We start from the raw sequence: 27915 nt of genomic DNA on the forward strand, positions 1-27915 counted from the left end.
AAAACCTTCTCCCCCCCATTTACTTCCGGGGTCACGTTTCCTCTTATGTCACACAAAGTAACACGATTTATGGGAAACATGAGTGCTGACGTAAAAACAACGAATGAAACTAAAAAACATTTAAGTTCACATAAATGTCATTTTAATTTAGTTGACCTACACAGAGAACTAAAAAAAACTGAATTACACTGTTATTCTTTTCCGCATATGTCCACGAGTCAAATGCGCATTCAGTCAGGAATATCCTCAAGTTAATTTGTCCGATTAATACAGACGTTTTGTTGATGTTATATTATAAAAAAATAAAGCTATATTATAAAAATACAGACGTTTTGTTAACGCTATATTATAAAAAAATTAAAATTATAGGATGACGTAAGAGGAAATGTGAGGAAACGTGACCCCGAAAGTATAGTGTGTGTATAAGGTAAGATGTTATCTGGCGTTTTGTTTTGCAATAATATGCAAGAGCAACTTTTCTTACCTTCTGGTACCTGCTAATCTGTATTTGGGATCTGCATAAATCCTGGAAAATTGTCTGGGTCCGCCTTTGTAGTCCATAAGCTTCTTCTTTTTCTCTGTCTTTGTTGAGATCCGCTTTTTGGATCCTCCACATATTATTGTTTATTGTTCCATTTTTATTTTCACTCTCCGTCTGATCCTATTATTTCCTGTTTAAATCGGTCACCATGGTAGCTTATCAGTTTCACCTGTTTCTCACGGCCCTGCACACCTGTCCTCACTAGTCACCTGCCTTATATAAGCCTGCATCTTTTGTTGTTCAGTCTGGGATCCAAATTTGTTCATACACAACGGTACATCTGCTTTGCGCTTTTGCTGAAATGCACATTTTAGTATTATTCTCGCGAGCTCTCATGCTGCGCACTTTTATTCAATCTTAGCTCTCATGCTAAATATTTTGTTTTACCCTTTGTGTGCCTATGTGTCAGTTTAGTTTACTATTTGTTTATCCTAGCTTTCATGTTAGTTTCTTTTGTTTGCCTTTTCTTAGCTCCAGTATTTTGTTCTCTAGCACCTTTTATTAAATAAATCATTAGTCCATACCTTTTGCTGTGCTCAATTTTCGACGCATCCTCTAGGGAATCACAATGCCGAACAGGCGTAACAGTCTTCTTGTTATGGTACATTCATCCTCCGCTATAAAGTAGTGTAAAGTTCTTACTTATATCTGTCAGTAAACTCGCCACGAAAGCACTAAAACATACCGGTGTAGTGAGTTTACATTATTTACCCTAGGAACTTTAGTTAGTAGAGTTTCGGTCGGATGGTTTTTCACGGGAAACTTTTCCGGTGTTGGTGTTTCCGGATGAGGAAACGCTTCTCCATTATTGATTTGAGTAATGTCTGAATGTCATTAAAAAAGTTAGCTCCATCTTTTGAAACTTCTTCCACTCCCATCCTTGCACGCTACACTGCTACAAGAGAGATGACGAGGAGAAGACGCTGTCGAAGGTGAGCCACGTAAATAAGACCGCCCACAAAACGGCGCATCTGAAAGCGACTGTCAGAAAGCGGTTTGAAGATGATCTGTAAAACATAATCCATGCAACATTTTGTACAAGAAACCACCATTACATGTTATGTAGACCACAAGGAAGTGTTTTCAATTTAGAAAAAAAAATAATAATATGACTCCTTTAATGCGCCCTATAATCCGCAGCACCTTATATATGAAAAAAGGTCATAAATAAACCATTCATCGGCAGTATGCCTTATACTGTAGTCCGGTGCGGCCTATGGTCCAAGTTTCGTGATGAAACTCACACATGCGGGTTTCTAGAGTTGGAACAGTGTGTCCGACACTTATAATGTCTGACAGGAAACAATGACTCTAGCACTTGCTTTGGGCAGAACATTCACAATTTATAGTCCAGGCGCCGTTAAAAGTCTGATTTTCGATATTTATTTCGATTTAATTTCCCCCCAGAGTTTAATGAGTAGTCTTCTTCTACTAATCCAACTGCTACTTCATTGTGACACATATGCCTCGCTGTTTCCACCTGCGGGTTGGCGGGAGTACTGCATACACAAGCAACCCTAGTTCGAATGGTTTCATCAGTATATAAGTTTTTGTTATTTGTTGTAACATGCGACTTAGCTATTTGTATTTCCTCTTTGCAATACTTGGTTTGAGGGCTGATATATGTTTTTAAGATTGTTAATAGAACATAAAATAAAAAAACAAGTGAGGACGCACTGGAAAAATCCACAATCTCACCAAGTAGATATTTCAAATTTTTAGTCAAAATACCTAGTTAAACTTTATACAAGTCACAATCGCCTCAATAGTCATTTTTCAGAGAGACATAAGAACTTGTTTTGTAGGCAACAGATCTACTGAGGAAAAAAATACTACTGTTATTTTTGAGCATCACAACTTTGTTGTAGGACACACAACTTCACAATACTAGTAAGTATTGCTAATCATAAAATTTAATTGCTGATTTCAAAATCACTTTTGTTTTCAAAGTTTAAACAATTTAATGCCTTATTTCAAGAAATCTTACCCACACAATTTTTACTTTTTCCAACGGCAGTGTTTTTTTATCATTACAGGCAAAAAAAACTTGTATTAATTGTTTATACTCTTTTAAAAAGGGGCATTTTTTACAAAGTATCCTCCTACGGTATACAATGATATACAATATACATACAGTATGTTTATAAAGAACTTCATGCAAATTAAAATATATCACAAATATATAAATATATAGTTTACATTATAGATACATATGGATCTACACTATATATTTTACCAATTGGCATTATTAGTAGAGATGTCTGATAATATCGGACTGCCGATAATATCGGCCGATAAAAGCCTTAAAATATAATATCAGAAATTAGCGATATCTGTTTCAAAAAGTAAAATTGATGACTTTTTAAAACGCCGCTGTACAGAGTGGTACACGGACGTAGGGAGAAGTACAGAGCAGCAATAAACCAGTCATATAATATCTACCGCTTTTCACACACACACAAGTGAATATAAGGTATACTTGGTCAACAGCCATACAGGTCACACTGAGGGTGGCCGTAAAAATAACTTTTACACTGTTACAAATATGCGCCACACTGTGAACCCACACCAAACAAGAATGACAAACACATTTTGGTAGAACATCCGCACCGTAACACAACAGAACAAATACCCAAGGAACCCTTGCGGCACTAACTCTTCCGGGACGCTACAATATCCACACCTCCCCCCAACCCCACCCACCTCAACTCTCTCAGGGTGAGCATGTCCCAAATTCCATGTTGCTGTTTTGAGGCATGTTTAAAAAAATAATGCACTTTGTGACTTCAATAATAAATATGACGGTGCCATGTTGGCATTTTTTTTTTCCATAACTTGAGTTGATTTATTTTGGAAAACCTTGTTACATTGTTTAATGCATCCAGCGGGGCATCACGACAAAATCAGGCATAATAATGTGTTAATTCTACGACTCTATATATCGGTATCGGTTGATATCGGAATCAATTATTAAGAGTTGGACAATATCGGAATATCTGATATCAGCAAAAAAGCCATTATTGGACATCTCTAATTAATAGCAGTAAAAAAAGGACCAAACTATCCGCAATCTATACTACATATGTTGTAACACGCCACAGTTGTTGCTGGAAAGAACGAAAACAACTAAAACTTTATTTATGGCTCAGCTGTGTACGGGATTCAAACTCTGTTCTCTTCATCTCTCTCACTCCCCTTCCCCATCTTATACGGACCATTGTTCTCCAGCTTCTTTGGTTCAGAATTATGTTGTGAGCCGAATCATTAAACACAAGCTGTTTGTACTTTTCGTTGCGGCAATGCGGCGGCACTTCGAAGCTTATATGGCGGATATTAATTTCACCATTAATCATTTCCCAGGTTATTATGCAGTGATCCGAAATAATATTGCCATACTTGTCTGTTTATGTAAGCATTAAGATAAAGACACCCGTTGTCACATTTTGGATGTGTTGTCGAATTTGGTTCAAAACTACTGCACTATCGAACATGCTCGTGTGTATCATAACAAAAAATGTATTGATAAAATGAGAACTTCCATCCATCTTCTTCCGCTAATCCGAGGTCGGGTCGCGGGGGCAGCAGCCTAAGCAGGGAAGCCCAGACTTCCCTCTGCCCAGCCACTTCGTCTAGCTCTTCCCGGGGGATCTCGAGGCGAAAACTTAAGTAATGAAAATCAGTTTCTCTGTGGTAACAGTAACGGTACACATGCAAAAACTTAATTTTAATAAGGTATTCAATTGTATCAATTGACTTAGTAGATCACCTGCAACACAGCCACCAATGGTGCATTCAATTTCGTAGTTTGCACATGCTATTTAGCATTCATTAATTGGACCTGAGAGGATCAGGCCCTTAAAATGATGTTTAAAAACATAAAACAAGGCGGAATATGTACATTAAAATGATAATGAATTATATCATGTGCGTTTGTTCTGTGTTTTTACGAGAGCAATGGTGTAAAAGATTGGATTGGAACTCATTCAAATTAAATCAGCAGCATTGGGGTATCTTATTCAAATAGTCTGCTAAAAGGTCAGGGAGACTTTAATGATACTAAATTGAATTGAGCTAATCAGTCGCCATAAACCAAGAAATGAAAAAAAAAAAAAATGGAAATTGGATCACAATCTGATACACGTGCAAGTTTGATTGCCGTACAATATTTGGCAGACAATGTGTGTGTTGCTGAGAAACGTCTCAAGCAGTACAGATGACCGGGCTGGTGTTGTTTTGCTGTGTTTTTCAAATGTTGATGCTTATTTTATCACTATAATGTATCACAGGCCGTATTTTGTACACCTAGCTTGATGCTAACATACATTGGACGGCTAATGAAAATTAGCATTGCAATCATTTTGAATTTAAACAAATGAGATGTTAATATTAACAAAAATTACAAAATAGCAAAATATTTTCAGCAACTAATGAAACGTTTTTAGTTTATTCAAATGCATCTCTACTTACAGACCTACTGTATGTCTACAAGAGCTACAGAAGCCTGCTGCTTAAATCGCAATCTCTAATTTTAAAACACACATATATCACCTAAAAAATTCATAATAATAAATATGAATATATATATATTTTAAGAAATTTATTTTATATATAAAAACATTATATATTGTATAAAAAAGTATGAGTATGTGTGAAAGGGTTCGATTCTGGGATGATCTCATTCTAGAGTTTCCATAATTTATACTTTGGGGCCGCATTTGGTTAAAAAAAAGCTGGCCGGGGGCCGGGCTATATGTATATATATATATATATATATATATATATATATATATATATATATATATACATACATATATATATATATATATATATATTTAATATATATATATATATATATATATATATATATATATATATATATATATATATATATATATCTGTCCTGGGTATGACGTTAAACTACATCCAGGCATAAGATGGGAGGTTGTGTCTGGGGTTAGTGAGTCCCAACTAGCGTCTATAAAATGCACACAAAGAGCCGTTTGCACCTTCTCTTGTGACTGGCGGGCAGTCAGTGCCATAAAGCTGAGCGGGTCCCTTGGTAAATGGGGCGCGGACAACCAACAGGACAGACTAAGTTCAACAGCCCAGCAAGGATCTCTGATATAAAATACCCCTTCCAACCCGCACCAAGCCAGCGTGGAAGGTGTAGGCTAATAACCAGCATGAAAAGTACGCCAAATGGCAGAAACATGCTGAGGCTCCAGCAGTGGACTGACAACGGCTGATGATATATATATATATATGTATATATATATCCATCCATTTTCTATCGCTTATTCCCTTTTGGGGTCCCGGGGGGCGCTGGCGCCTATCTCAGCTACAATCGGGCGGAAGGCGGGGTACACCCTGGACAAGTCGCCACCTCATCGCAGGGCCAACACAGATAGACAGACCACATTCACACTCACATTCACACACTAGGGCCAATTTAGTGTTGCCAATCAACCTATCCCCAGGTGCATGTCTTTGGAAGTGGGAGGAAGCCGGAGTACCCGGAGAGAACCCACGCATTCACGGGGAGAACATGCAAACTCCACACAGAAAGATCCCGAGCCTGGATTTGAACCCAGGACTGCAGGAACTTCGTATTGTGAGGCAGATGCACTAACCCCTCTTCCACCGTGAAGCCCTATATATATATATATATATATATATATGTCATGTTGAATTAATTATTTATTTCATTAACATTTTTATGAAATCACTGTAATGTGCTTAGTGTTGACATCATATTGACAATAAGGCACACTTAAAATCCTTTTTTTCCCTCAAAACCCAGTGCGCTTAATGTTAGACATACGTTTGGCTGAACTTACCCACCTCAAAGCTATTTTATTTGGTACATGGCGTAATGATAAGTGTGAGCAGTAGATGGCAGTCAAACATAAGAGAGAAGCGTAGGCTGCATCGTTTGATGTGCTTCAACATATTATTTATTTCATAATTTTTTTAATGAACTCACTGTAATGTGCTTAGTTTTGACATAATATTATCATCGCTAATTTTACGCCAAAAATGTACTCTTGTTACTTTCAGTCCTGTTACTTGAATGAGTCATCTTCAAAAATGAAATCAAATTGCCTGAAATTAACCACCACACTTTTTGAGTTGTCCAATATTGTATGTGTTTCAGATTTAGTGTCGGAAAAAAAAAATATTTGCAGAAAGTTAAGACGATTAAATGGCCAATGACAATTGGAATGACGCAGGCCTCTTTTATGAGGTGGCTATATAAGTGCCTGCACTGCGTAACCTTTTCCTTTTGACAAATAGCTTTTTAGCTTTAATACACACACACTTGCTACATCTCACCTGATGAACTTGGTCCCTGTTTGATACAAATCTAATTAGATCAGTCTGAACACGTGCTAATATTATACGAGGATTCAAGACATGCATACTGACTCCTGGTGTTTTCTCATCTGAGCCCTGTCCAGTTCACCACGTTTTCCGTGCACTGCATATTTGCTTTGTCTGATCATTTGTTTTCCAATTATTTCACCGTCCCTGCGAGGGGAAAATTGTCAACTTAGGTTAGGTTAGCCTGCCACTGGGTCTTATACCGGGGGCTATGTTTGACCAACAACACACTGAAATCCGTTTAAAAAAATAATAATAATTGGGTTTCAAGGGGGTAAAGCAATGGTTGTCAAACTTTTTTTTTTACCGAGTACCACCTCAGAAAAAACTTGGCTAAGTATCACTATAATGACCAAAATTAAGATATAGCAGCCTTGGTATTCATCAACAACATGGCAGTTTGTTTAATGTATTTGGCCACTGCAACATTACACACAGTTTGAACAGTAACACTGTGTTTGAATATGTAATCAAGTGATTATTTGGCATACCACTAGATGGAGCTCACCTTCCACTAGTGGTACACATATATGGCCCACAGTTTGCAAATTTCCGGGTTAAAGATTTATATCTTTGCATGTGAGGTTAAAAGATCATGCTAGACCACTTTCCAGAGAGGTTAGGGTCGTATTGCGTTATTTTGGGTTTAAAAGATAATGGGAAAGAGAAAAAAAATGGAAATGCATAAAGTGAGTGTTAGAATAATTGTATGTAAGTTATCACAAAATGTTGTGTTTCAATGAGTTCCCGGCGAGAAGACACAAGCTGTCTTTGAACCTAGAAAGAGGAAGGCTTGTAAAAGTGCACTGTGTAGGATGGAAAGTAACATGAAGGTGTACTGTTTCTTTCTCGTATTGTAATCAACAGAAAGATATTAGTTGGACCCGAGTATTACAAAGCGAAGAGGAAGCAGAACCCGACTCCCCTACAGGTACCTCTTCTTTGAACTTTTTTACGACATTTTCTGTGAACTGTTTACGACCTTTTCTTTGAACTGTTCTGTAACCAAAGGTTATGCCGGTTTACGACCCCCTGTCGCCATGAAATCAGGGAAAGTCCAAATAAAAGAGGTGGCGTACAAACTTTCGCCAGAGCGTGTTGGAACACTGTAGAAGAGTACAGGCCAGACATCTCTCCTCAATTGAGCCAAATTTAATTCTGTCTCTGTTTAATTCCTTGCTTCTTTGTTTTGTTTAATATATGTCACCGGTGTTTGAACCTGACAGTGAGTATGTGTGAAAGGGTTCGATTCTGGGATGATCTAATTCTACAGTTTCCATAATTTATACTTTGGGGCCGCATTTGGTTAAAAAAAAGCTGGCCGGGGGCCGGGCTATATGCATATATATATATTTATCTATATATATATATATATATATATATATATATATAATATATATATATATATATATATATATATATATATATATATATATATATATATATATATGTGTATATATATATATATATATATATATATATGTGTGTATATATATATATATATATATATATATGTGTGTAAATATATATATATATATATATATATATATATATATATGTGTGTATATATATATATATATATATATATATATATATATATATATATATATATATATATGCCCTGCTATGAGTTGGTGGCTTGTTCAGGGTGTACACCGCCTTCGGCCCGATTGTAGCTGAGATAGGCACCAGCGCCCCCCACGACCCCAAATGGAATAAGTGGTAAAAAATGGATGGATGGATAAAAGTTATCACAAAACTTTGTGTTTCAATGAGTTCCCGGCGAGAAGACTCAAGCTGTCTATGAACCTAGCAAGAAGAAGGCTTGTAAAATTCCACTGTGTAGGATGGTAAGCAACATGAAGGTGTTCTGTTTCTTTCATGTATTGTAATCAACAGAAAGATATTAGATGGACCCGAGAATTACAAAGCCGAGAGGAAGCAGGACCCGACTCCCCTACAGGTACCTCTTCTTTGAACTTTTTTACGACCTTTTCTGTGAACTGTTTACGACATTTTCTTTGAACTGTTCTGTAACCAAAGGTTATGCCGGTTTACGACCCCCGTGCCTTCAAAAAAAGCTGTCGCCATGTAATCAGGGAAAGTCCAAATAAAAGAGGTTGCGTACAAACCTTTCGCCAGAGCGTGTTGGAACACTGTACAAGAGTACAGGCCAGACGTTACTCCTCAATTGAGCCAAATTTAATTCCTTGCTTCTTTGTCTTGTTTAATATATGTCACCGGTGTTTGAACCTGGCAGTGAGTATGTGTGAAAGGGTTCGATTCTGGGATGATCTAGTTCAGGGGTCTCCAACACAAATGCTATTTCAAGCCTGTTTCACAGGTTTCCCTGCGCTTTAGGGGATAAATCAAAGCCTCAATCCTAGTTTTAAATCCACACCCATGGAAAATTTGAATCTTCATTTAATCTAAAGTATAAGTTTTAGGAAGAAGTGAGTGTTTGTACTGAACCTAGACAAGCACAAACAATATCAATGGATGGATCCATCCATCTATACATTAAGCTCCTCGATAGAGTTGTGGGTGAGCTACAACCTATCAAACAAAACACACTACTGGGTAAAATATTTACAGGATCTACCAGAAATCTAGTTTGAAGGGAGCATTTCAAATGCATAGGAGGAAAATACAACATATGAGCATAACAGGCGCAATCCATTTGAATGGGACAGCATTGGACAAAATATCTGGGAATCAAAACAATTATCAGTGCTTGGTTGTAGCTTTAGCATTAGCTGAAATTATTGAGTAGGTACGCACTGGGCATTCCAAAGATCAAGCAGTGAATAATCAGACACAATGGAGACGAAAACAGATGAGGCAATTTGTTGCTACAGATCTGAGAAAAAAGGATTGATTCATATATTGACCTTTAACTGGAGTACACTAATAAATGGTTCATAGCAACATGGAAAGTTCTATAGTTGGCCTAAAATAGCAATCTGACAGCTCATAAAAATTTGTGCAAAGCAGCAAAAGCATTTTACTACGGACGTTTTTTGCTGTACATTAACTACTTGTTGGCTACGTGTGTGTATATTTGCAGTTACTGTCAGATATTTATTTACACCTACTGGAAAAAATATATCAATCATTTTGTCATGATTTCACATGACATTTATCATTAGTTTCCACTTATTTTGTACTTTCGGTCCCTGTCCCGGAAAGTCACCTTTTCCTGGTTGCCAATCAGGATACTTCTTATGCCAGCCCTATCCTTTGAACAGAGCTGAATAATATTGCTTTGTGCTTCACACGTCAGGGTTTCCCGCAGTGCTTTGTTGCTAAGGCGGGCGCCTTAACAACAAAGAGCCGCCGCCTAATCTAAAGTCTTAACAAGCTGCTCCGCTTCATTCTGCCTCTGTCTCTGTCAGTACTCTCTGCAGCACCCAGCATTGTCCCACCCACACAACCATCTGATTGGTTACACGCAGAGCGATAACAGCCAATCAGCAGTGCATATTCAGAGCGGTAACAGCCAATCAGCAGTGTGTATTCAGAGCGCATGGAGTCAGTGCTCCAGCGTCGTGATGAGCAGAAAGGTGTTTAGCAGGTAAGCATCAGGCAGCGGACTCTCCCCAAATTACAATAAACACCTCCCAGTCAGCTACTAGTAACATCACTATGAGTCGGAAATATAAACGGCTGCTCAGCTCGCTTGCAGTCCTTGAGGTGAAGGCTAATTAGCTTTTAGCGTAACGTTAGCTCATTTTGCGGTGTGTCTGCGTGTGTGTGTGTGTTACAAACAGCAAAGCTCTGTCGGTCTGTTATTTCACTTTACCATTTTCTGTCTTGATTGAGCTGTGTTGAAGCAGCAAAAAAATATATTATACTAAATGAAAAGTTTCCTGAAGCTGTCTCTTATAGTTGATATAATAATGTAACTGCATCATAAAGCCTACATGAACTCCATGGTGTTCAGGGATGAATTGTCTCTCCTATTGCTATTGTACTATTTTTTTTCAGTTACAGTTACATTAATCATTACTAATGTAGCAGCCTAGTTTTGAATGGCAGGGTCCCTGCTATCATATGTTGATAAAAATATAACATTTACATAATAAAAATCAACTACAGGCTTCCCAAATGCTGTAATAAATTAAGCATGATGAGTTGAACATATGTCAGCATGTGGCATAATAATGACATACTTAGTACCTCAGGTAAATAGAACTGTTTTGATTTTACTTCATGGAAAAAAATATCGAGATATATATCGCCATTCAGCAAATGGAGCGGAAAACACAACCACAAATTTTGGGCTTCTTCATGCGACGAAGCCGGCCTACTTCACAACAGTCTGTAGTATATTTCCCCCAGGCTATTTGGTGTCTGTTATTTCACTTTACCATTTTCTGTCTTGATTGAGCTGTGTTGAAGCAGCAAAAAACTATATTATACTAAATGAAAAGTTTCCTGAAGCTGTCTCTTATAGTTGATATAATAATGTAACTGCATCATAAAGCCTACATGAACTCCATGGTGTTCAGGGATGAATAGTCTCTCCTATTGCTATTGTACTATTTTTTTCAGTTACAGTTACATTAATCATTACTAATGTAGCAGCCTAGTTTTGAATGGCAGGGTCCCTGCTATCACATGTTGATAAAAATATAACATTTACATAATAAAAATCAACTACAGGCTTCCGAAATGCTGTAATAAATTAAGCATGATGAGTTGAACATATGTCAGCATGTGGCATAATAATGACATACTTAGTATCTCAGGTAAATAGAACTGTTTTGATTTTACTTTATGGAAAAAAATATCGAGATATATATCGCCATTCAGCAAATGGAGCGGAAAACACAACCACAAATTTTGGGCTTCTTCATGGGACGAAGCCGGCCTACTTCACCACAGTCTGTAGTCTATTTCTCCCAGGCTATTTGGTGGCAGCGACGAGGTGGAGACGTGATAGCGACAGGTCGATTTACACCGATCCTTACACCCACTGTCGGAGAGACACTACCTTAACTAACACATTTTCTGGGGGAAACACTGAACATGTTGGCTCTTGGTGCACTTCGCAGCTGCACATCTTTGTTTTTTGTTACCTGTGTTTTCCCCAATTAAAAAAGGTATTTTTGTAAACACTTGCCTACTGTCTCTGCATGCGTAACACTTTTTTTTTTTTTTTTAAATGATTATACAACATGCATCTTTCAATGATTTTTAAGAATGGGGTGCACAATTCTTCAAAACAAGTTGTCTTATATACGAGTCAGGGGTGATACTGAATATATATGTGTATATATATATATATATATATATATATATATGGCTATTGTACATACTGTATGTTATTGTACATTCTGTATGTCCACATACACAATTGTTGATAATAAGTTTGGTTGATTAATGGTGTAGATCTATTGTAGATCGGTGTGGTTCCATTAAAACCTTTATTGGAATATAACTATAAATCTATATACTAATACCACTTTATTCCTATGTATGCATGCACTTTTCTTAGTAGATATAGCTTACCTTGTACAATGAGGTAGACCATCGAGGGCTTGGGCTGCTGCTTAGTCTGTATGGAGCAGGTATATGACCCTTCATCATAAACATCCACCTAGACATGAAGCAGATTATTCATGATTCAGTTTCAGTTTTTGCAGATACCACGTCACCAAAACATAAACAAGGACGTTCATATTGTAAAAAAAAAATCCAACAAAAATGACAAACGTTAATAGTTTGTTTTACATTTGTATTCAATACGTTCATACGATGTTATGTAAAAATTAGGGCTGTGATGATCGATCCCAACAATTAAAATCAGCCAATTTTTGTGATTGGCCCCTGCCGATTAATGCCTTTCAAAGCCGATCAACTCTGACTGATACTTTATTTATTTTTTGACACTTGACTGACAGATGCCGTTACCACCTTAGTTAATATAATCACCTCCATTGTGGCAAATAAACTACATTCCCAAGTATCCTAAGTATCATTATCACTGGAAATCTAAACATGTTTCACACAGTAAGAGCAAGACAGGAGCAGACATACTAATCGCTGAGCTAGCTTGAAACTCCACAATAAATAAGTTCTTCAAGGAGTCTAGATTTTTTAATTTCAAGTTAGGAATTTAAGGAACTAATTACCTTGACACATGATAAGTTGGAAGGGGAAAGAAACAAATGATTTAAATGAGTGGTATATTGCAGTTTTTACTTTTTTTAGGTATTGTGTACTATTGACTAAACTACTGTTGTCCCGATACCAATATTTTGGTACCAATACCAGTACCAAAATTATTTCGATACTTTTCGATACCACAAAAGGGAACCACAAAAAATTGCAATATTAGCTTGATTTTAACCAAAAAATCTTACGGTACATTAAACATATGTTTATTATTGCAAGATTGTTCGTAAATAAAATAGTGAACATACTAGACAACTTGTCTTTTATTAGTAAGTAAACAAACAAAGGCTCCTAATTTAGCTGCTGCCGTCTGCAATAACATTTGTGTCATTTTCCATTCTATTATTTTCTCTAAATTATTAAGGACAAGTGGTAGAAAATAAATTACTAATATACTTGTTCATTTACTGTTAATATCTGCTAACTTCCTCCTTTAACATGTTCAATCTACACTTCTGTTGAAATGTAATAATCACTTATTCTTCTGTTGTTTGATACTTTACATTAGTTTTGGATGATACCACAAATTTGGGTATCAATCCGATACAAAGTCGTTACAGGATCACAGGACCGGTACTTTTCAGAGGCGGTATAGTACCGAATATAATTCATTAGTATCAAGGTACTATACTTATATCGGCAAACCGTACAACCCTAGACTATAATGTGATTTTTTTTTTGTATGTAATACAATAATATCAGAAATTACTGTCGTTTAAGTATTGCGTTGATATTGTTACACTTTTGATAGCACTCACCGTAAATATTAAAAAAAATTTGACTGCTATCAGAATCTATAATCCAGGGGTAGGGAACCTATGGCTCGCGAGCCAGATGTGGCTCTTTTGATGACTGCATCTGGCTCTTGGATAAATCTGAGCTGACATTGCTTAACATGATAAGTAATGAATAATTCCACTCGTAATAAGTGTTAAAAATAATGTTCAAAACATTAAACATTCTCATGCATTTTTAGTCCATCCATTCGTTTACTACCGCACCTGTTCAAGAAGTTTTTTTATTTATTATTGGTTAGTGTGGGGCTTGTCCTCCTGGGGGTTCTTCAGGTCACCAAGCACCGACATGAGAGCCCGTTTCAGGGTTACACTATTGTTTTATTTTTCAATAAGTCTCTAAATTACTTTCCAGCAATTGTATTTTTCTCTTTCGTTCTCGCTCGCACTCTGGCTCCTGCCCCAACCCCAACCCCATCTCTCCTCCTGGCTGCTGCTTATAACAGAGCGACAGGTGATTAGATAACAAGGCTCAGGTGGGCCATCTATGCAGCTCTCGCTGATTTCGAGGCCGGTCCTCGCACACCCCAGTTTGCTGCAGGCCTGCGGGCCACGCCCCCTCCACAGTTAGCTTCAGAATAACAATGTTATTACAAAGAATAAGAGACCTATTATACTCTAGAAATGTTGGTCTTACTTAAAAATGCATGCGTTTAGTTGTGTTCAGTGTTAAAGAAAACATCATATGGCTCTTACGGAAATACATTTTAAAATATTTGGCTTTTTGGCTCTCTCAGCCAAAAATGTTCCCGACCCCTGCTATAATCAGAACATCCCTGGTAAAAATATTGTTTTTGTTCAATATCAATGTATGAGCAGCATGCATACTATAATGCATGTTTATTCATAGAGCATAAGCAATGCAATTTGAACAGCTTAAATAGTGTAAAAAAACTGTCCTATGTCTCTTAAGAGTTTTTTTTTTTTTTACACCACATCAAGGCAAAACCATCCTTGCCTTAGCACGTTTGGATTGATTGAAACTTGTATTAGTAAATTGCACAGTACAGTACATATTCCGTACAATTGACCACTAAATGGTAACACTCAAATACGTTTTTCAACTTGTTTAAGTCGGGATCCACGTTAATCAATTCATGGTATGTCCTCCTTTTGTTAGAGAATAAATACAGTGCATCAGGACATTTTTCACATATTTTGTTATGTTACGGACTTATTCCAAAATAGATTCAATTAATTTTCATCCTCAAAATTTTACACACAACACCCCATAATGACAATGTTAAAAAGTTACTTTGGAAATATTTTCTTGCATTTAAAAAATAAAAAAAACCTAAGACATCACATAAGTATTCACATCCTTTACTCAATACTTTGTTGATGAATCTGCATTTACAGCCTTAAACATTTTTGAATACGATGGCACAAGCTTGTCACACCTTTCTTTGGGCAGTTTCACCCATTCCTCTTTGCAGCACCACTCAAGCTCCATCAGGTTAGATAGGAAGCGTCAGTACGCAGCCATTTTCAGATCTCTCCAGAGATGTTGAATCGGATTCAAGTCTGGGCTCTGGCTGTGACGCTTAAGGACACTTACGGAGTTTTCCTGAAGCCATACCTTTGATATCTTGACTGTGTGCTGAGGGTTATTGTCCTGCTGAAAGATGAACCGTCGCCCCATGCTGAGTTCAGGAGCGCTCTGGAGCAGGTTTTCATCCAGTATATGTCTGTACAATGCTGCATTCATCTTACCCTCCATCCTGACTAATCTCCCAGTTCCTGCCGCTATAAAACATCCCCCACAGCATGATGCTGCCACCACCATGCTTCACTGTAGGTATAATGACCTGGTAATGATCGGTGCTGGCTTCTGCCGTGGGTCCCCCTGATGCCGACAGATCCTCACAGTAGCTCGGGAGTCTGTCAAAGTTTTTGATGTGCGCACACACACGCCAGAGCCGTACTTCACGCTACACTTTTCAGTCTCTTGGTTTGGAAGCACCTCACGACAGACTTTTCTCCGTGAATTTTCAGTCCGTGCATCTGTTCACCAGCAACTCCAACCCCAACAACGTGTCTTGGCCCTACTAATAAAGGCGGCAGGTGATTAGATAACCAGGCCCAGCTGGGCAATCCACACACTTGCCGCTGTCTTCGAGGCCGGTCCTTATACACCCTGCTCCGCGGCAGGCCCGCAGACAGTGCCCCCCTCCACACTCATCTCATCAAACCAAATAATTTTGTTTCCTATGGCCCTAGGGTCTTTCAGGTGCAATTTGGTAAACATTTATGAAGGAATGGCTTCCGCCTGACCACTCTACCATAAAGATATGATTGGTAAATTCCTGGTAGTTGTCCTACCTTAAGGTTCTTCTCTCTTTACAGAGTAACGATTGCTTCGTTTGGACCAGGGGTGTCCAAAGTGAGGCCCGGGGGCCATTTGCGGCCCGCAGTTAATTGTTTACCGGCCCGCCACACATTCTGGAAATGGTATTGCAAATATTAATAAAAAGTGAAATGAGGTAAAATCTAACTAAAAACAGTTGACACAAAGCTACCATGCAGGCTGTTTTATTTTTTTCTTTTGTCTATCTTTTAGAGATGCGCGGTTTGCGGTCTCATCCGCAGTGTTAGTCAAAGCAGCTAACACTGTTATATCCTTCAGGAGATGTTTTCAGAACAGCCTTCATCTGTTGTGAACAGTGTCGTGGCCATTTGAGGGAGTGAAATCGTAGCTTCATGGCAAAGGCTATAAAAATGTATGTACATTCCATCCATCCATTCATTTTCTACCGCTTGTCCCTTTCGGGGTTGCGGGCTGAGTGCCAGCTGCACTCGGGCAGAAGGCGGTGTACACCCTGGACAAGTCGCCACCTCATCACAGGGCCAACACAGATAGACAGACAATATTCACACTCACATTCACAAAATAGGGCGAATGTAGTGTTGCCAATCAACCTGTCCATAGGTGCATGTCTTTGGAGGTGGGAGGAAGCCGGAGAACCCACGCAGTCACGGGGAGAGAAAATTCCACACAGAAAGACCCTAAGCCCAGGATTGAACTCAGGACCTTCGTATTGTGTGGTACATGTCATGATCCGCTGCCCGGATCATACATTATTTGGTTTTTGAGTCCTTTTGTGTATCTTGTTTGTTCTTGGACTCTTCTGATTCTTAGTTGGTGCACTTCCTTGTTTGTTCCGTTACCATGGTTTTGTATTTGTTCCACCTTCTACTTTCGGTTGACGCGCACCTGTGTTTTGATTTCTGCCTGTATTTAAGCCTGCCTTCTCCCTTTGTTCAGTCTGGATTCTTTGTTTGCTTCATGCAACACTCACGTTGGCCCTTCTAAGTCTTTGTATCTTTGCAAAGTAGCTCCTTAGCTTCTCGTGCGCTCGACACGCTACTGTTGGACTCTTGGACTCCAAGCTAAGTTTTAGCTTAGCTTACCGTGCGTTCTGCACGCCTTTTCTTTTGCCTGTTTTGTACCACTGTTCTTTTATTTTTGTATATTAAATCAAGTCTTACCTGCTATTCCTGCCTGTCTGATCCTCGTGCATCTCGGGGTGACAAAACGCGCATCCATGATGCGTTTCCAACATGACAGTACATGCACTAACCCCTGTTCCACCTTGCTGCCTACATGTGATTTCATAGATTAATTTCTTTAAATTTGCTAACATTTCTAAAAAGTATTTTTCACCTTTTCAATTGTGTAGAATTTTGACGACAAACCTGCATATATTTCATTTTGTAATAAGGCTGTAACATAACAAAATGTGGAAAAAGTGAACCACTCTGAATAATTTCCGGATGCTTTGTAGACCAGATCAGACTAATCCGAGTCCGTGAGAAAGAACTGATGGAGCCTGCTTGGATGAGAGGCGACAAACTGAAGAGTCCAGTTGCGATGGATTGAATGCACTCAGAATTCACAACATATAGTATCAAACGTGTCATACTGTTGGTCGTGTACCAAGATGCGCATCACATCAGACTGATGGCAAAGCGTCTCGCTACTTATGACCGCTGACAAAAACATCCCCACCTTAATGATGGAATCGTGAGAGGAAGTAATACGGTTTTACTTCTTTTTCGATGTCACTCAACTCAAACGCCTGTCAAAAGGCCTACAGTGAGCTAAACTACAAACTGAAGACATTTACACTGTGGCTACCATTGACATCGCATAGTTACTTCTTGATACGTTACGCCACCAGACCCTGTCTTTCCATCCTGCCCGACTATGCGTGTCTCCTCCCGTGCATTTCAATGGTTTTAGGTCACTATTACCTTTTGTATGCGTAGGCTGTACTCAAGCTGTCCTTTGGTAATCAGATCGACCCTGGGGTCCAGAGACCACTTATCCTGGCCGGCAAAGATGATGTTTGATCGATTGAGCCAGGCAACCTTGGAGAATTTGTCATCAACGTAACACCTGTAGGGACATAAACACAAAGGCCAGTCAGGCAACTGGACACACTGGTAGCCGGATTTCTTTTGAAGGGATTCTAATAATGATTGAACTTCTTTAAGATAAGTAACAGCAGTATTCAGAACCAGAAGGTAGCAAACTCGCCAATGAGACTGAAATGATTTCTCGAAATAGCAACACCTCGAAATAGGTTCACTACTATATGACCTGATCTACTAAGACCGAAAATAGGATGTGCAAACTATAAAATAGTGTGTACTATCAGCGGGTTTGTTGTAACAAGTGCAAAAGTGGTGCAGACTGTCCTTTGTAAATAAGGTTTTTGCATGTATACCAGCTGTCACCATGGAGACACTCATTTCACTCCACATTTATGGCATGCAACAACATGCAGCACACAAATATAACCTGTAATGCCCTTTCTAGGCTTCTTTGAAGCGCAATCTAGACCAGTGGTTCTCAACCTTTTTTCAGTGATATACCCCCTGTGAACAATTTTTTTTAATTCAAGTACCCCCTAATCAAAGCAAAGCATTTTTGGTTGGAAAAAGAGATAAAGAAGTAAAATACCGCACTATGTCATCAGTTTCAGATTTATTGAATTGTATAATAGTGCAAATTATTGCTCATTTGTAGTAGTCTTTCTTGAACTATTTGGAAAAAAGACATTAAAATAACTACAAACTTGTTGCTAAATAAACAAGTGATTCAATTATAAATAAAGATTTCTACACATAGAAGTAATCATCAACTTAAAGTGCCCTCTTTGGGGATTGTAATAGAGATCCATTCTAAACATTAATTCACAAAAAAATAAATCTTTAACATCAATATTTATGGAACATGTCCACAAAAAATCTAGCTGTCAACACTGAATATTGCATTGTTGCATTTCTTTTCACAGTTTATGAATTTACATTCATATGTTGTTGAAGTATTATTCAATAAATATATTTATAAAGGATTTTTGAATTGTTGCTATTTTTAGAATATTTAAAAAAAATCTCACGTACCCCTAGGCATACCTTCAAGTACCTTGAGGGGTACGGGTACCCCCATTTGAGAACCACTGATCTAGACAACAGAACCTATTTTTAGCACGCTTAAGGTGAGCTCTAAGAGCCACTGGGTGTTGTGATGGTGTGTCTGGAAGGATCGGGTTGGAAGCAAATGCATATCGCAAGATGTTTCCTATATAAAAAAAACAAACACCATTAAAAAATGTGAGTAGAGACCAAAACAAATCAATTTAATGATCATGCATCTCACTTGCACAGAAGTAGTGTGAGTAGGCATTGCGACAAGTTAGTAAACTTAACAGCCATTTAGGACCCAAAAATGGCCAGAACGATACAAAAAAAACTTTAGTTCCACCCCATTTCTTTGTGAGGATTATAAGAGATTCTTCACCTAAATGGGAATATATGAAAATCCTAACAGTCGGCATCCTAATGACGGACAAATTTGTACAGTAAATGATGTTTTATTATGTTCGTTGGCTTTCATAAAGTCTGCAGTGAGTTTTAATCAGTGATGAAGAAAAAACCCCCGAAATCAACATAACGCGTTTTTTTTTTTTAATTAATGCTTGAAAGGAGCACAATACGTACACATTAAATATTATCATAAATGTGCCTGTTACTACAATACATATATACTTACATCATGTAAATAAAACCTCCAAGGAGGTGTTATTTTTAAGGGCTGTATAGGCAGAATTGCACAGCTCCCATTGGCTCCCATTGATTTGCGAAAAAAAGCAGGTGCGGTCAATAACCAAACTTGAGACCTCAAAATGTAAATATTAACTGCTAGAATTCATTAAAAGTCAAGTATTTATTTTATCTATCTATATATATATATATATATATATATATATATATATATATATATATATATAAATATATATATATATATATATAGCTAGAATTCACTGAAAGTAAAGTATTTATTTTTTATACATATATATATATATATATATATATATATATATATATATATATATACACCTCAGAATTCTGGCGATGGGGGGGTTAAGCGGGAGGAGTATATTAATAGCTAGAATTCACTGAAAGTCAAGTATTTATTTTATTTATATATATGTATATAAATATAAATATATATATATATATATATAGCTAGAATTCACTGAAAGTAAAGTATTTATTCTATATATATATATATATATACATATATATATATGTATATATATATATATATATATATGTATGTATATATATATATATGTATGTATATATATATATATATATATATATATATATATATATATATATATATATATATATATATATATATATATATGTATGTATATAGATAGATAGATAGTACTTTATCGATTCCTTCAGGAGAGATCCTTCAGGAAAATTAAAATTCCAGCAGCAGTGTACAGAGTTGAGATCAATTTAAAGAAAAAAGTAAAAAGTAAATAATGGGGGTTTAATAGGAAACAAAATTGAAAAATATTACAAAAAGAATAAAAACAAAGGGAATAACAATATAACAGACAAGACAAAGTAGGCAGTAGTGACCATGTTATGAAAACGTTTTGCACTGTTAATGTTTTGCATCCCCTGTCAGCCTAATACTCCCCGCCCCCCGTTCCAGAGAGGAGTTGTACAGTCTAATGGCGTGTGGGACAAAGGAGTTCTTGAGTCTATTAGTCCTGCACTTGGGATGAAGCAGTCTAGCACTGAACAGGCTCCTCTGGCTACTGATAACGCTATGCAGAGGGTGACTGGCATCATCCAGGATGCTCACTAGTTTGTCAACAGTCCTCTTCTCTGCCACCGTCACCAGTGAGTCCAGTTTCATTCCGATTGTAGAACCGGCCCGCCTGATCAGTTTCTCAAGTCTGGAGCTGTCCTTCTTAGATGTACTTAGATGTAATATATACATATATTATATATATATATATATATATATATATATATATATATATATATATATATATATATATATATATATAATATTATGTATATATTTATATATATATTTAAGAAATATTTGGATTTCAGTGTTCATTTATTTACACATTTACACACACTTAAAAATCTGATCTACAAAATTTGCAGGGAGCATACTCCTTCCCCTTCGAGTTGTCCTGGATGAGCTGAAATTATTTTTTTCCAATTATTTTGGAACTTGCAAGCGTACTTCTTTTTCTTACTCGTCGTCGCCAAGTCTCTTCTTCGTTCTTCTGCTTCGTCTCTGTTATGTTTTTGGACATTACTACTTGCTGTAGTTTTGAAGCAATGCATGATGCGAATCCAGCTGTTGTGTGTCAGTGTATTAAGGTGGCGGTTGGAATAAACACACGCTGAAAAAATAGCTCCGTACTTGCCTACTTTAAGGGTTATAGATAAACCTATGGATAGCGGACACATATATAATAGTTTCCTTTTCAGGTGAGAAAGGACGCTAAAGGCAGTGCCTTTAAGCCCCGCCCCCAATATCGTTGTCCGGGTGGAAATCGGGAGAAATTAGGGAGAATGGTTGCTCCGGGAGATTTTCAGGAGGGCACAGAAATTCGGGAGGGTTGGCAAGTATGTCAATAGCACTCAAAGGAAGGTGTGAAGCTGCTACAGGAGAACACCCACACAACAGGATAAGTCACCAAAATAACAGCGCAAGACAGGAACTATCTGGCACTTCACACAGGAAACAACAACAAACTCAAAATAAGGCACGGCAACCAGATGGAGTTTAAATTAGGGCTGGGCGTATCGATACCAATGAGTGAGTATCGGTATCATATCGATACTGGCATGATGGTTTCGATACTTCACCAAATTAAGTGAATCATCCATCCATCCATCCATTTTTCTACCGCTTATTCCCTTTTTTGGGCTCACGGGGGGCGCTGGCGCCTATCTCAGCTACGATCGGGCGGAAGGCGGGGTACACCCTGGACAAGTCGCCACCTCATTAAGTGAATCACTCCGATTTTTAAAAAAAATGTGAGCGCAGCGCAGCGCTCCTCACCACTCCACCCTCCTCCCTAGTGAAGGGTCGCGAACGAGATTTAAAAACACTTTAAAAATTCATCTTCAACCCAAAATAAAATAAAATAAATACAATTAACATTACGCTTGGTGCGTTCGCGCACACACATCAGTATAATTCGCTCCGAGGAGCGGCGTAGCTCGGTTGGTAGAGTGGCCGTGCCAGCAACTTGAGGGTTGCAGGTTCGATTCCCGCTTGTGCCATCCTAGTTACTCCCGTTGTGTCCTTGGGCAAGACACTTTACCCACCTGCTCCGAGTGCCACCCACACTGGTTTAAATGTAACTTAGACATTGGGTGTCACTATGTAAAGCGCTTTGAGTCACTTGAGAAAAGCGCTATATAAATATAATTCACTTCACTTCACTCGGACACGCACACACACACACGTGCGTTTCCAGTGTGACTTAATGTCTTGGTTGTAAACTGTAAAGTACTTTATTGTACTAAAATAACAATAAGAATTTCTCAGTTCTTTTGTTTTGTGTTCATGTTTACAACTTTGTTCAATAACTAGAGTTTTGTTATTTACCTCAAGTGTTTGTGTGTTTTAAGGCGACAAGCCAGGTTCAGTAGTTGTTTGCACCTCATTTGCATTACTTTATTGCTATTGATATTACTTTTGTAATAAATATTTTATTTTTTGACTTAAATCGTTGTCCTGTGTTGTATTATCATAATCAATTAATAAAGGCAAAAGTACAAATTTGTTTTTCAAAAGTATAGATACCCCAAAGTCCCCCCATCAGATGACGTCACCTCCGGTATCGGTATCGGCTATACTGGCCGGTATCGTATCGGATCGGCATCAATACCCAAATTTGCGATATCGCCCACCCCTAGTTTAAATGTTTTAACCTTTTCTGCTGGTGGTGTGCCTCAGTATTTTTTTTGTATGTTAAAATGTGCTTTGGCTCAAAAAAGGCTGAAAAGCACTGGTTGGGGCAGCATAGCTCGGTTGGTAGAGTGGCACTGCCAACAACTTGAGGGTTGCAGGTTCGATTCCCGCTTGTGCCATCCTAGTTACTGCCGTTGTTTCCTTGGGCAAGACACTTTACCCACCTGCTCCCAGTGCCACCCACACTGGTTTAAATGTAACTTAGATATTGGGTTTCACTATGTAAAGCGCTTTGAGTCACTAGAGAAAAGCGCTATTTAAATATAATTCACTTCACTGCACTTGAGAGCGGGCCCATCATTAGCCATTAGGTTATCCAGTCACGCTCATTACAAGCGGTTTTCTGTAAAAGTGAATGATATTGGTTTTGGTGATGTTTTGCAGGGGCCGGATAAAAAGCTTCTGCATTTGGCCCGTGTGCCGCATATTGAGCACCCCTGCAGTATGACATAAAGCACTGAAAGCACCTGGGGCACTAAAGCATCCCATTGCCGTTTAGATTTATGTCTTCCTTGTACAAACTTTACTGCAGGCAGACAGTACTTACATCTGTTTATTTTACCTCATTGATCCAGGAAGGGAAATACTATCTTTCCCACTCTGAGTAGATACTTTATGTCTGAACAACTGCGCCCCCAAGGAGTTTGGTGCTTTTCTCGAGCAACAATTACCCGTTTATTTTTCTGTGGGTTTGGAAAAAACGATCCCGACCGCTCCATATTAGGACGTGTGTTGATAAATCACAAATAAATAATAATAATGTTTCTTGTCTTGTTTTGCATTGCAGGGTTATTTACCAAAACAGAAAGATTATATAGGTGCTGTCAGGCCAAATTTCTTCCCCCCTACAAAAACCTTCCCCCCGTAAGAAATTTGGCGTGACAGCCTCTCTAATGCCTGAAGGACCCCAATGAGGGCGTGACGATACCAAGTTATATGACTCTTAAGGGTTACAGCTACAAAATTAGCGAAGCAAAAATAGCTTGAAAGGTTAGCATGCTGGAATGCTAATATTTTTTCCTCACCGTTAAGCGTTACAGCTGCAAAATTAGCGAAGCAAAAATAGCTTGAAAGGTTAGCATGCTGGAATGCTAATATTTTTTCCTCACAGTTAAGGGTTACAGCTGCAAAATTAGAGAAGCAAAAATAGCTTGAAAGGTTAGCATGCTGGAATGCTAATATTTTTTCCTCACCGTTAAGGGTTACAGCTGCAAAATTAGCGAAGCAAAAATAGCTTGAAAGGTTAGCATGCTGGAATGCTAATATTTTTTCCTCACCGTTAAGGGTTACAGCTGCAAAATTAGAGAAGCCAAAATAGCTTGAAAGGTTAGCATGATGGAATGCTAATATGTTTTCCTCACCGTTATTTTTTACCAATGACAATCAGCCAATTATAACGCTTTTAGAACAGGCAGCTGTGTGGGCTGCTTTAAGGTCCTTCCACCCTCATTGGGGTCCTTTAAGCATTAGAGGGGCTGTCATGCCAAATTTCTTCCGAGGGGAAGGTTTTTGTAGGGGGGAAGAAATTTGGCGTGACAGTACCCATAAAAATAATAACAATACACAATATGAATTTACATATCAGAGGAGTAATGGTACGCCATACTCATTGTTCAGTACATACCTCAGTTTTAAGGGCCACGGTTTGGTTCTTTGTCGGTAAAGTAAGGAAAAAAAATGTAAATATTAACTGCATTATTTTTTTTTATTTTGCCTATCATTCACAATCCGTATGTGGAACAAGAACAGACATGTCTTTATCTTTTTAGTGAGATCTAAAGAGTAAAAATAAATGAAATTGGTCAATCCCCATTGCCTGCATTGTAAGATGCCTCTTGCTAGCAGTTTTTTTTAATATTCATTACGCACAGAGAAGGAAAAGTTGTTGTCTCACATAAGGATTGTGGCTGATGGGCAACAATCAAAGGCCTACTGAAACCCACTACTACCGACCACGCAGTCTGATAGTTTATTTATCAATAATGAAATATTAACATTGCAACACATGCCAATACGGCCGGGTTAGTTTACTAAATTGCAATTTTAAATTTCGCGCCGAAGTATCCTGCTGAAACGTCGCGGTATGAGGACGCGTGCGCGTGATGTCACGGATTGTAGAGGACATTTTGTTCCAGCACCGTTCCCAGCTATAAGTCGTCTGTTTTCATCGCATAATTCCACAGTATTCTGGACTTCTGTGTTGCTGAATCTTTTGCAATTTGTTCAATGAATAATGGAGACGTCAAAGAAGAAAGCTGTAGGTGGGAAGCAACACAAACACAGCCGATGTTTCATTGTTTACATTCCCGAAAGACGACGGTGAAGCTTTACTATGGAATATAGATGTCAAGCGAAAACAGTTGGATTGGACCACACACACAAAGTACAGTGTATTATGCAGCGATCCATTCGAAAGATCGTGTTTCGAAGAGGGTCCCTTGCGAAGGGCAGAGATGGGCATCGCCACCACCTGTCGACTGGTGCTGAAAAATGGTGCGGGGTCGACCTTCAGGTTGTACAGGTACGACCATATAATCTCACTAAAACACTAGTAACACAATAAGCAGATAAGGGATTTTTCAGAATTATCGTAGTAAATTTGTCTAATAACATCTGAATTGTCCCACTGTATAGTTTTTTTTTTCTAGTCCTTCACTCTCACTTTCCTCATCCACGAATCTTTCGTCCTCGGTCAAATTAATGGGGAAATCGTCACTTTCTTGGTCCGAATCGCTCTCACTGCTGGTGGCCATGATTGTAAACAATGTTCAGATGTGAGGGGCTCCACAACCCGTGACGTCACGCCCACATCGTCTGCTACTTCCGGTACAGGTAAGGCCTTTTTATCAGCACCAAAAGTTGCAAACTTTATCGTCGATGTTCTCTACTAAATCCTTTCAGCAAACATATGGCATTATGGGGAAATGATCAAGTATGACACATAGAATGGACCTGCTATCCCCGTTTAAATAAGACAATAGAATTTCAGTAGGCCTTTAATGCAGTTTTTTTAAAACCCAAAAATGCCTAGCTTATGAGTGCAATGATTTTTTTAAATGAAACATAAAAAATACTGCAATCTGCCGGCAGGTAATTATGCACGGATTACAATTCTCATATAAATGATAAAAAAATACAGATATAGCATACAGATGAAATGAATTATGTATGTATTAGAGGTGGGACTCTTTAGTCACCTCACCATTTGATTATAAATTCATCATTAATGCATCTTTAATGTATTCATGCAAGGCTGCTATGTGATCAGTGATAGGCAGTAAAGCCTGCTCAGCAATGCACCTCAGTGCTGAGCAGGCACACTTGTTTTACTTTTCATGCCTTCTGGAACCACAGAATGCAAAGGCACTTTGCCCCCTGGTCACAGCCATCCTGCCCTGAATGACGACTTGCAGGCACTGAACACGTCGATATGACTCGATCGGTCCTGACTGGGAGAATCAACACACCCACTAGTTTAATCAGGGAAGGTATTTTTATGTCTAAATATTTTAATCAGACTTTTTGTTTATGTTTCTGCAAAAATTCCACTCCTCTGATATAAAAATGTACAAAACAAAAACACAACAACTGCAGAGATACTCTTTGTGCTCTTGTTGTTTTTTGTGGATTAAAAAAAAAACATTTTGTTCCTGACATAATCTTTACACATGTTTTATGTTTTGGTACACATTATTTTACAGTGCCTCAAATTCAAACTGCACTTTAATGTTTTTTCATTCAATATAAGATACAGAATTAGAGTTTTAAAAACTCCACAATGTGGGTAAATAATAATTTAAAATAATAATTTACCATTTGAAAGTACTGTGATGAGGTGGCGGCTTGTCCAGGGTGTACACCGCCTACTGCCCGGATGCAGCTGACCCCCCGCCATTCCAAAAGGGACAAGCGGTAAAAAATGGATGGGATGGATGGCATTTCAAAGTGTTGTTTGGTAAATGTTAACTTGAAATAAAAGTCTTATAGTATTTAAAACATCAATTATACTTTGTTTACTGCAGAATGTTTGTAATGAATAGCAAAACAAAAACCCAAATAACTTTGAGAGGTAAAAAAATTGTTCTCTTTACCCCCACCAAACTTACCAAAAAAGAAGGAAAAACCATGCCTCTAAAACCAAGGTACAGACCGTAGTGTGGGGTACCTGTACTGTTGCACCTCTAGTAAACACAATTATATCCATCCATCCATCCATTTTCTACCGCTTATTCCCTTTTGGGGTCGCGGGGGACACTGGCGCCTATCTCAGCTACAATCGAGCGGAAGGCGGGGTACACCGTGGACAAGTTGCCATCTCATCACAGGGACAACACAGATAGACAGACAACATTCACACTCACATTCACACACTAGGGCCAATTTAGTGTTGCCAATCAACCTATCCCCAGGTGCATGTCTTTGGAAGTGGGAGGAAGCCGGACTACCCGGAGGGAACCACAAAATGATATTTTATATACATACATACATGTATATATATATATATATATATATATATATATATATATATATATATATATATATATATATATATATATATATACACAGTATATATATATCACCTCCATAAAACATAGTGGAAATGTCTGTTACAAGATACTGCAGTAGTAGTGAAGTGAATTATATTTATACAGCACTTTTCTCTAGTGACTCAAAGCACTTTACATAGTGAAACCCATTATCTG

The 27915-nt window shown here is 38.0% G+C and overlaps 1 protein-coding gene across 3 annotated transcripts in view; it reads right to left on the bottom strand.

Moving 5' to 3' along the window:
• The window catches only part of lsamp (limbic system associated membrane protein), a 946135-nt gene that overhangs the window by 163396 nt on the left and 754824 nt on the right, over positions 1 to 27915 (bottom strand). For all 3 annotated transcript variants that reach the window (XM_061918977.1, XM_061918976.1, XM_061918975.1), the window contains 2 exons: positions 18151 to 18295; positions 12437 to 12524 (listed from right to left, as the gene is read on the bottom strand). In XM_061918977.1, coding sequence (XP_061774961.1) covers positions 12437 to 12524; positions 18151 to 18295 — 233 coding nt within the window. The remainder of the gene's footprint in view (positions 1 to 12436; positions 12525 to 18150; positions 18296 to 27915) is intronic.

The sequence above is a fragment of the Nerophis ophidion genome, linkage group LG13, assembly GCF_033978795.1.
Source record: "Nerophis ophidion isolate RoL-2023_Sa linkage group LG13, RoL_Noph_v1.0, whole genome shotgun sequence".
NCBI lineage: Eukaryota > Metazoa > Chordata > Actinopteri > Syngnathiformes > Syngnathidae > Nerophis > Nerophis ophidion.